General features: G+C 41.8%; 1 protein-coding gene across 10 annotated transcripts in view; it reads right to left on the reverse strand.

Moving 5' to 3' along the window:
- The window catches only part of SRGAP2 (SLIT-ROBO Rho GTPase activating protein 2), a 229612-nt gene that overhangs the window by 71216 nt on the left and 146396 nt on the right, over nt 1–12000 (reverse strand). For all 10 annotated transcript variants that reach the window (XM_039881736.1, XM_039881737.1, XM_039881735.1 and 7 more), the window contains exon 5: nt 2877–2939. In XM_039881736.1, the coding sequence (XP_039737670.1) occupies nt 2877–2939 (63 nt within the window). The remainder of the gene's footprint in view (nt 1–2876; nt 2940–12000) is intronic.

A 12000-nucleotide genomic window follows, 5' to 3' on the forward strand; every position in this document is an offset into this window, starting at 1 on the left:
TTGATTTTCTTTATCCCATGCCCGCAAATAACTTCTGTTGCCTACAGGGTCACTGAAATGAGAGACCCTTCTGTGCCTTCCTGAACAGCAGATAAGCTCCTTATATAAGAAGCCCTCCCTTGGTTTCTTCTAAATCCCAAGAGAGAGAGAGAGAGAGAGAGAGAGAGAGAGAGAGAGAATATCTGCTGTAGCAGATAGCTTCCCCAAGACGGCATACAATGGTCCCAAGTTCCTACTTGATGAAACCACTGTCCCATGTACGGTGACCAATGGGTCTGGTTTATTCAGAACTTTCCTGGATTCAACACTGAAAGTCTCATGACCCAGGAAGCCCTTCAGTCCTAGGCAAACTGGGATAGCTGGTTGCCCTAAGGCCACGGTGCTTTATTCAGACCAGTCTTATGCTTATCTCACCCTTCAGAAGAAACAACCCATAATTCTATTCTTTCCTAATGGGCTATAGAATCTGAAAATTCATTTGACCCTTACCTATAGTTTGATATTTCAGGAAGTATGACTCCTCCAGTACCCCCGCTTCCCAGGATGTGAGATACCAGTACATGGAGAATGCGGAGACCTGGATCATAGAGGTTAGGAGCATCCCTGAAGGTCACATGGCTAGTGGTAGACCAGGTAAAACCTGGGCTGCCTAATTCAGGAGACTCTCGTTACTAGGTCAGGGTTTTTCAATCTTGGTAATATTGATATTTTAGGCCAGGTAATTCTTTGTTGTGGGGGACCGTCCTGTGCATTGCAGGATTTTAGTTGTATCCTGACTTCTAGCACTCCTCTGCCCCAGTTATTACAACCAAAAATGTCTGTAGACATTGTCAAATGTCCCCTTGAGGGAAAAAAGTCACCATGCCTGAGAATCACTGTACCAGAGAATTACTGCCTTCTCTGAAAGTGTTCTTTTTTTCCTTCCTATTACCTACTACAAGAAAATATCAAATTTTATTTTGGCCTTGGATCAGATTATAAGTGTGTGTCAATTGACCTGATGGCAGAGGTACCACGCTCAGCCAATTCTTAGTTTGCACACCAATAAGAAGATTTTATGCTCTGCATTGTCTATGGCCTTACAGCGGCTAGTAAAGCACTGGCTGACACTGGATGCCTGCAGAGTGCAGTTCGAGGTGCCAGCTCGGCCTTCCTCAGACCAGAACAGCAAGTGCCAGGGTTTTCTTCCTCACGACAACAAAAATCATACCCTTTCACTTGTAATTATTATTTTTTTAAATCTTAGAATATTAGGAGATCTAGGACTCTGAGTAATGCTAACAGATCCCTAGATACTGTTCTTCCTTTGCTGCCTACGGTCTAACTGCAGAAGTGGCACAATAGATTTAAGTTAGTTTGGGGTTTGCTGGTTATCCAACTTACTGTTCTGCAGAAATGGCCCATAGCAGAGACCCAAGATGCTTACAGAAAAATAAAAGGATTCATCTAATGACTACGTGTGTCATTTTTTATCTTAGTGAATTCTTTGCAGAAGAAAGGAGTAATAATAGCTCTTCTTGGTACCTAGAAGATCCTATAAAAATAAAGAACAGAAGTAAAGTATTAAAAAGACAGGGGGTTCAAGAAACTCATCCAGTCTGAAAATAGTCCATGTCAACATGCTCCTATCTTTAAAAAGCCTTAACTTCATCTGAAAGAAATGAAAACTTGGGAGCTAAACCAAAGGGTACTCTCTATCTACTTGGAGCAGAAGAGTCACAGTAGAAATTCCAAACAAACTGAGCATCACTGGAGACAAGTCTGATGACTTCTCTACCCTATTTACTTTCTTAACAGTTGCCATGACAAAATGGCCACACCTAGACTCTTGGATCAAGAACATGGAATTCTCTGATCCCAAATGCCTGTGATGCATGTCACCACTGCCTGTCTTCCTGTGAATTAAAAGAGAGAGAGAGAGAGAGAGAGAGAGAGAGAGAGAGAGAGAGAGAGAGAGAGAGAAACAAAGAAAAAAATGCAGTGAATAAGCAAGTAAACACAGGAAATCAATTTCACCTCCAAAGCAGGATGGGGCAACCCTGCAGAATAACATAGAGGCCTGGCACAGCTCAGCTGGAGAAGGGGCCCTGGAAAGCTTTGGCAGCACAATCGAAATAGTCCCTGTACAGCATCAGGAATTTCTTTGGTGTGCATGTGTGTTTTAATTGTAATTAACGGAACACGGTGAGAGCAAGAATCACCACCACCACTTCCCAGTGCATGAAGAAACACACAACAACAGGCATCACGTGCCTGAAGCGCCAGTCATTTCAGAACAGTTTGTGTTTTTTCTCCAAGCCTGAAGCCTGACTCTTTACTGAGGTCTGGACTTTATAAAACCTCAGGGAGGTGATGCAAAGCTCTCTCTGCCCGAACTGGTCCCTCATATTCCGAGCATTTAGGATTCTGCTTCCCAGCACCTGCTCTAGTCTCAAACAGGCGGATCAATTCAAGAACTGATGCAAAACCTTGAACCACAAATCTTTTCCAACACGCACATGTTAATGGTGCAAAGCAGGCTGTGTTCCTTGCCGTTAGGTTCGGGGTCCCTGGTTTGCTGCTAATGGGGGTTAGTTGTGGTGGCGAGGTAGGCCTTCGCTGGTCTATAGCGATTATGCCCCCAAATGAAGCAAGAGTTAGCTGGTATAGCTGATATCTTTTTTTGAGAAAGTGTTTTGTTTTGGGGTTTTTTCTGTGGCTCATTCAGGTTTGAAAATAAGAGTGTGAAAGAAGAGATGGGTGGAGGCACCGCCATTGGGGACCGTGCACTGTCCTCAACCTCAGCTCAGTTCTGTTGCTGACATGACTCTGGCCAGGAACGGCCAAATGCTGCTTCTCCCTGCTTGTTAAAGAGCCAGGCGACCCATCTGATTTACCGAGTAGAGTTCATTCAGGACCTTCATCAAATCATCTTGGAGCTGCTGGCCGACTTCTTTACTCTGCAAAGAAAGAGGAATGAAGGTTAATTGGGAAACAGAAGGACGGAGGAGGGGGCAACAAAGGCAAGAGCAGTGCTGGCTCTACAAATAACACTGACTCAATTAAGGCCCATATTTAATCCAGCAAATCAGATAACCACTCCGATCAGACCCAATTATGGTCAGATTACTCGAAGAGTTTTAATAAAATGAAATGTGCTCCTTTCATAGCCTAGCAAAGTCAATCGTGTGGAGGGAAAATGGGTTGTAGCCTTTGATTTTTCAATTGGTCCCCAAAGACCAGGCCTGAAAGCCATATCCTACCTAGCAACTATTGTTAGGTGGAACAAGCTTTCTAGGAGACTTGTAGTCAAGTATTCTTGAGAATTGTGGAGGCAAGTAAGATGTGAAATAGGATGAGGTAGGAAGAAGTACATAAACATCCAAGGACTTTGAAGTACCTAACTAAATAGGAACCTCCAAGCAAGTAGGAGTTACCCCTCTCATTTGCTTTATCTCTCCCTCAAACTCCCAGGACAGTGGCACCTCAACAATGACTGGTTGTGAGATTAGCTAACGCTACTCAATTCTGAAAATATATGTGAAGGGGTCGCCAGTTGGTTAATGCTAAGCAGTGGTAGCTCTCGAGTGCTTTGCTGCTGCCACCCAGGGCTGGCCTCTAACCACACAGAACAGCCGGCTAGAGAAGAATGAGGAAACAGGAAGGAAGAGCCGCGCCTTCTACACTGAGTGTTCTGTGCCAAGCCCAAGAGAGCAGGGGTAAAACTGATTGGCATCACCAGGTAATTGAGAGGGGAAGCCCTTGTTTTATCTTCTGCCAGCTCCTTCTAGTTCTTTTCTACTAAAAATCAGATACCAACAATGCCCTTCGACCAGAATGTATAATACTAACCCTGGCACAGCTCAGTTTCCAGGCAAAGAAAGGAAAAGGTCTTGTATATCAGACATATAATCACTTAATATCTTGCTTTTTTTCAAGATGTATGACTTGAAAAATATTTTTTCTGACTACAGAAGGAATACGTTTGTTGCAATAAATAAGAAAACTGTAGAAAACTTCAAAAAACAAAAACTAACTCAATTTCTACCACTCTAGACTTTGCTATATATTTTTCTAAACTATGATTTTTACGGAACTAGGATTATATCATGCATGCTGTAATTTATTTACTTAAATGTATGTTGTGAACATCTCCCTAAGTATAGTCTTCTATAACATTACAATAAGTCTACTGATGCAGCTCCTGTTTTTGGACATATACTCTGTTTACAAATTTTCACGATAAAACATGCTGTATTAAATTACTTTGTACATAATCAATGTACATACCTTTCGTTATTATATCCTAGAAGTAACAGTGCTGAGTCAGAGACTACTTATTTATCCTTGAGAAAAACTGTACTAATTTACAATACCACCCAAAACATACAAGAATGCTATTTCACTTATTTTGTCTTGACGATTGATACGGTATCCTACCGTAATTTGCAGACCTTTGACATTAGTGAGCCTTTTTTTTTTTACATGCTTATCAGTCGTTTTCATTTTTCCTTCATACTTTGCCATTTTTCTAGTAAGGAATTAATTATGGAATATAACATATGTGTGATCTTTGTCATGAGTTGACATGAATTTTCATACCCAGTAGTGTGGAAAGGAGTGGAAGGAGCCCAGAATTAGCAGTCACAAGAATCTTGCAGTCCCAGCTCCTCTCCCACCATCAAGGAGATAACTGTGAACAACTTGGTTAACCTTTCTGGGCCTGTATTTTCCTTTCTGTAAAATGAAAGTCTTTGGCTTAAACAGTCCTAAGGTGTTTTCCAACCCTTGCCATTCTCTGATTCTTCATGATCTTTTGCCTGGCTTCTTGAGTCCATGTTAGATTCAAACACCACCCATTTCAGCGTATGGCTGGTCGACTTCAATCTACAGGTTAGAAGATAATGAGCAAGTTCTCCTCAGGGACCGAGATGCTCTACGAAATGAATGGCTGCAGGAGTATCTCGCCAGTCTTAAATTTACCATTCCCAATGTCTCTCATCCAATGACTTCAACCACTGGAAGAAGCCACATGAAGGAATGCATTTCATCTAGGAGCTCATGTACCGGCTTCTCCTTCCCTTCGTGAGCACAGCTGAACTCCCTTGAAGCAGGAGAGGTCCAAAGAGGTGAAGTGAGGCAAAATGACTCACCAACCAGCCCGAGTCAGCAACAAGGCCAGGAAGTGACCAGTCGTATCACTTCCAAGTGCCCTGCCCTACCGCCTTGGGGCCGACTCCCCTTGCCAGCCTCCCACTCTCCCTTACTACCTCCTTATGTTTAAATGACAGAGGTTACAGGAGAAAGCTCCCAGTCCTCAACCCTGATGCTTACCCATGACTTAAATAACTTATCCCCCAGGGGAGGTGGGGGGAGGGAAGGGAGAGAAAAAAACATAACCAATAAAACAGCAATTAGCCCAGGCAGATGTTTCCTTTCATGTAGTACTGATTAGTTGGAAAAGGAAGACTCGACTATTATCCCTGTTTATCTGAACCGGATGCTGAAGGGATCCTGACTTCAGGCTCCCCTTTGGCTAAGGGCTGGGCTGGGGACACTCGTGTTGCCGGCCCAGTTAGTCTCCCATAAAGCCCACAGCAAGTCCCCAGCAATCCAGAGCAATTCTGACCCAAAGAGAGAGGCAGGAAATAGCTAGTGCCTCTCCTTTCCAGATGACAAAAGGCCACCCATTCTCTATTTCATAAAACTTAACTCTATGCCTTTGGGGGCAAGTGCAGCAAGGGCTTCCGTGCTGGCGGCTCTGGAAGGGTGGTGGGAGCCGGGGAGCTTCAGGAGGGCCCCGCCCAAAGACAAGGGGGACATTTATTCCTGGGAACAACAAAACCTGATGAGGCCAAGTACATGACCACGAAGACTGCAGAGGCTTTCCGTTCCCGCAAAACAAAGCAAGGGGTTTCTAAGCAAGGAAGAGAAAGAGAATTTACAGAGTGGTCTTTGTGTGCTATCACACAGTCCACGTCTCTTTTCTTTAAAATTTCTTGGAAGAGAATGAGTCATCTAAACATTGCAGGAAACCAAACAGAAGTTGAGGGAAAAAATTACTTTGGGCAAAGTTTTTCTCTTAAATGTTTGCCTAGTAATCTTTGCCTGGAAAAAAAAAAAGATGCCTAAATTTAGAAAAGAGATGTGACACAGTTAACAATGCTGGTTCTGTGGGATAGGAAGTGCAATGGTGTGCTCAGGCAGGGATCTTTTATTTTGAAACTCACCACCACGGTTTGGCTAATGCGTGTTTCACGGGGCCCCCACTCTGCCTCCTGCTGGGGTGGGGCTGATCAGAAGGCAGTGAGATTGCAACAGCTCCTGCCAGCTGTGTGCTTACAAAACGGGTAGGGAATCCTCCTTTTCCGACAGATAACAGCATCGGACAACAGAACTGAAACACACGATTTCATTTCCGCAAGGCTAACGTTCCAAAGCTTCCTCACTCCCCGAAAGGATACAGCTAAAGAAATAGAAGAGAACAAGAGGCTACATGGTCTGGGCTGCTGGGACACTAGGATGGTCACTCATCTTTGGATCGATACATTTCCGGGGCTTGGATGAGTATGTCTATTAGCATTTCCCAAAGAACACTGATTATGAAAGGATTTTAAAAGCAGCCCTCATCAGGAAGATACTACAAAGCTGTATGATTCGACGGGCACAAAATTACCCCTCATTTGTATAAAAGAAAGAAAAAAAAAAAGAGGTAGGTATGTCTGTGCCATGCGGTGAGAGCTAATTTCAGTCCCTGCCAAGGCTGAGCCTGTCAGCAGGTAGAAACAAGTAGGGTCATTTAGTTCTCTGCCGATGAGCCTGTGTCAGCAGTTTTCCAAAAAAGACTTTTCAAGGGTTTAGATCTTACTCTACCAGTGCTAGCATCCCCTCCCCATCCCAAAGATACTTCTGAGACCAATTATTTTAAAAAACCCAGTTTAAAAATGAATTTACATTTATAGACATCAGAGGAAAGGGACATAAACCCTATATGAGGCTCTGGCAGCAGAAGCGCCACCAGATGTAGAGTGACAGTTTCGGGGGCACTCACTCGCCACTTCAAAGAGGCCAAGCTTCATGAGCTGGAGATCTGCCTGAAATGCTTTTGGTGGGGAGGACAGGGCTGAAAGGAGTGGCTGTTTGGCTCCAAGGCCAGTGTTAGGTGATCGTGGGCACTGTGGCCTCTCCCTAACCCAACTCAGCCTCTCAAAATAAGTGGCGCAGTGTGAGGATGTGGGTACTGAGGGTAGTGACACTGGAGGTCAAAGCCCAGGAATGACTTCAGATTTCTCCTTGGCCACACTACTTGTGTATATGCAGAGGGACTCTCTATTCAGCCTTCACTCACTAAGATACCACATGATGGCTCTATGAAAGCTGTGCTCCAGTCATGAGTTCATACTCTGGCTAGCTCATGGCCACACAAATATATTGAATTGCAAATCTTTTATCTAGAGGTAGGCTGGGAGCCACCACTATAAGGACACCTGAAGCGTTTTTACCTTCTGATAATAACGCAGAGCAGGATTTCAAAAAAATACATTTTAAAAATCACAATCCAGTATAATGTGTGTTTAGAATAGTACTTATTATTTGCTGTGCATTCTGATATTTCCTATTTTTTTCTCTTCTATTTTTTTGGTAGTTATAACTCACAGATTTCACTTTACAACTCATTACTGAGTCATTTTACACAGGTTTAAAAAGACTGGGTATACTGTAACTGTGGAATTAATAAAGAAAATAGTGGTTAAGGACTGGAGCCCACCACCAAGACGGGTGCTAAGTAACTTGCCCTCTCAAGGTAGCTGATAGGATGTTTTGAAGCAGATTCAATTACCAGATGTTGGGGTGGGGTGGGGGATGCTGGATTTTAAGGAGAAAGCAATAATAATTTGTTGGCAAATATTTATAGAACACCTATAATGTGTCAAACACTTGTGGTTTGACTGAGAATATAGCAGTACACAAAACAGTAAGTTTAAAAGTTTACAATCTACTGAGAAAGATGGACATTAATCTGACATCTGAGTCTATCTGAATACAACTCTTTCCATCTCAAAGGCATTACTAGAAATAGAATTTCTGAAGTTATATTTTTCTAGTTCAAAATCAACTTTTTTCTATCTCAGCCAAGAGGTTTCCACACTTCATGGTAACTCTAGAGCAAATTAGATTTTGAATTTAGCTTGCCAGAAACAGAAATTTGTTTTCAAAATATGTAGCTATTACATAGCAAATCTTTTTTCCTTTGAATTTGCCTTTCTAAGTTATTAATAGATATTTAAGTTATAATGATACTGTTTTAGTATAAGTGACTCCCAAAGCCATCACATTCCATTTTTAAAGAATACGTTGAGGTTGTTAGCACGATAAAAACTAATCTCCCCTGTAGCTCCTTCACCCAAAAGTGAATGGGTGTAGTTAAATTCTCCTTGTATTTTAAAAACCTGACTCAGTCTGAGACCCAATACCTGTCTTAGAATTAGCCTTCTGAAACACAACTGGTTTCTCAATTAGATGCCGGTTTGATTATCTGAAGAATTTAGTTAAAAAAATATCCCAAAGCTACTAAGATATGAAACCATCTAAAACTAATAAAAGAGACAGATTATAACTTTTAAAGCATCTTTCTGTCTTCCACAGTGCCCAGCCCACAGCTTTGTACCCAGTAGCCATAAATTAACAATTATTGAATCACTTAGACCAAATTTTAGTTTCAACAAACACTAAGCTTTCACATAACAAGAATAAGACAATATAGCTGTGTTTTCTTCACATAGATTATTAAAAGTAGAAACTCTATCAGAAATTATCCACATGAACTCCCTCAGATTCACAGATGAGCCCTCAAAAGTTAAAATGACATTTCCAGGGTCACACAACTATTCAGGATCCTTTCTAGGACCATATGTTGTATCGGAAGAAGGTGAGACATACAGACTCTAGAAGAGGATTTGAATCCTGATTCCACTCCCCGGTCATATTATTTAACCACTCTATGCCTCAGCTTTCACATCTGTAAAATAGGCTCATAATGAGACAATCTGTGAAAAGTGCTTAGAACAGAATCTAGATAGGCTCAATAAATGTTAGCTATTATTAATGTGAGAATCTGGCCCTCTTCACGCCCACTCAAACGCTCTTTCCACCACGCTGTGCTGCCTCCTTACGCAGCCTCTGAGCATGCTTATGATCGTGCTATGTGGAATTGGGCCAATTTCCATAAGCTAAACCTAAGGCAGGGTTGTTCTAAATCCCTCGATGGGGGGAAGGGGGGCTCCATCAACTCAGGGAAGAAGAATCTTTGTTTTTCCTTTTGCCTGCTGCTGCACTACCTATTTTCCTCCCCAGTTTCAGTAAAAAGCAAAGTAACAATGAGTCTGGAAGAAATATGCAGTTTTCCTGGAAAAAAAACAAAAACGAACAACACAATAAAAAAGCTAGGTGTTTAGGAGAAAGGAGGAAATTGGGCGGGGGATGGTATTGTAGGAAGAAAGTAAAGAAGATAGAATTACTTTTTATCCCTCCAGGTAGATTAAACGGAAAAGATCCTTCTCAGCTGCACAACTGGGATTTGGTTCAATTGGGTACATAAATTAAAAGTCCAAAGGTAGGGGCTCGCTACAGCCTAGGTCAGTAAGACGAATACTGCCCATTACCAAGATCTGGTTTAATGAAACCCAGGAGCTTTCTCCTCTAGGGCACTTGTTTCAGAAAGCCATTTCCTTAAGATTTTTCCAGAAGTATTAGAATGTATAAGTAGTCAGACTTGATAACCCATTGTGATGCTAGTGGCCTTGGGAAAAAAAATCCATTTTTTGGCATGACAGCAAACTCCATGAATTCAGCTCCCACCTTCTGTGGATACTTACTATGCTCTGTTGCAATTGACCAGAGCGTCTTGTCAGGGAAGCATATAATTTGGACAAGACTGTGACACACTGGACTGGGGCAAGGGTGGGGTAGAGGTTCGGGGCAGGAAGACGCCCTCTGCTCTCCCAAAACCTCAGATGGCACAGTCTGAAACACAGGCCTATAACAATATCAATGTACCCCCATGGTTGTTTCGATCTCTTAGAATGGTTTATTCTAATACTAAGAAAATAAGCTGAAAGCAATATCCCTTCAAAGGAAAGAGATAATCAAGTCTGAGGCTTCATTTCTTAAGTCATCACTGTGATCCTTTTCTTGGCAAATTCCCACCTTGAATTCTTTCGGATAATGATTTCAGTGGGAGAGTAATAATGTCTTCAGGCCCTGATTTCTAGTGCCAAAGCATTTCTTTCTTTATTTTTTGACATTAAAAAGTTTTTTCAATTATAATTGACATTCAATATTATTTTATATTAGTTTCAGGTGTACAAGAGAGTATTTAGACATTTATATAATTTATGAAGTGATCCCCCCATTAGTCTAGTACACACCTGATACCATACAGTTAGAATATTATTAACTATATTGCCTATGCTGTACTTTATGTCCCTGTGATTATTTTGTAACTACCAATTTCTTCAAAAAGGACACAATAGACATATGAAAAGATGCTCAACATCACTAATCATATGAGAGATGTAAATTAAAACCAAAATGAGATATCACCTCACACCTGTCAGAATGGTTATCATCAATAAATCAACAAATAACAAAGCATTTCTTGAGGTCACACTGAGGATGAGTGATCACCCCATCTCCCAAGCAGGACACTAAGGCATAGAAATTGTATCTAGGTGACCATGGTACCGTTGGGTAGACTGGGACGCAGGGGTCAAAAGACACAAAGGTAAACAGGCAACATGAGAGCACAAATCTCTCAGCAGCCATAAAATAAACTCTGGAGGAAAAACAGTCAATGGCTTGAAACTGGACAACATGGAGGGAAAAAAGAGCCAGAAAAGACAAGGTGCTTGCAAGCACATGCCTTCCTACAATAAGGAATTCCCGGAGCTGGGGGATGAGAACAATGCCCGTGTGGCTCCCAGATAGCTGGGAGGAGGCTGGAAGAACAGGAGTTAAAAGAGCTCATCTGAAAGTTGGCATCATGAACACAGAGAGGAGGGTGCCCTGGAAGGAAGCTAAACAGTCAGCAGCACCCATACCGGAAATGCCTGGGATCTGGGAAAATCGCTGATTAAATACTTTAAGAAAGAGGAACCCAAGAGCAGTCAATTCATTGAGGGGTCTGTGTAGTTTTAGTACTTTTGCAGTTGCCTTACAATCTCACTGTCAAGAGAGAAAAAAGAGGCTCCAGAAGGTTCAGTGATGGAGAGAACATGTTTTTGACACATCAGATGCCAGAGCTGGACCCAAAAGTAGCCGAAAGCCAACTCTGGGAGACTGGATAGAATTCTTTACTGGCAGAGGATTCGAATGCATTTCTTTGGGGCTGGCATGGAGATCTGAGTGGGGACAGCTTTCTTCAGCTACAGTGGTGGTCTGCAGCCTTGTGTCCTTGTCCACACTATGCCCACACGTGCCACCACTCCTATCAGTCATGTTCCACATGCATTTTTAAAAAGATCTGTATCCTTAGAGGAGAACACCTTCCCTCTTGCAAGTACTTCATCTCTAATGAAAAAACACTGAATTATGAGAAGGAAAGTGTTTAGAGTTTGGAACTGGCGATTCCCAATCTCCGGCTCTGATTTCTCAGCTAAGCGCTTCAATTTTTCCTCTTCTATTCAGGCTTTATAAATGTTCTGAGTATACCTGAAAAGAAAGTGTATCTATCTGGCTGCAGTGGTTAGGCACAGTGCCCATATGTGCTATCTAGGCAAACTGATTTTCTTTTTTTGTCTAGTTGTTTAATCATCCACTAAAACAGGTGTATCAAATCTCCCACTGAGGTTGATGATTGTCTATTTCTCCTTTTAATTATGCCCATTTTTTATTTATATACTTTAAGGTTCTTTTATTAAGTATATACTTCTTTCTGATAACTTGAACATTTAATTATTAATAAATTCCCCTCTTTATCACTAATAATATTTTGTGCATTAAAACCTACTTGGTCTGATTTTT

This window comes from Pteropus medius, unplaced genomic scaffold (assembly GCF_902729225.1).
Source record: "Pteropus medius unplaced genomic scaffold, Ma_sr-lr_union100, whole genome shotgun sequence".
In the NCBI taxonomy this organism is placed as follows: domain Eukaryota; kingdom Metazoa; phylum Chordata; class Mammalia; order Chiroptera; family Pteropodidae; genus Pteropus; species Pteropus medius.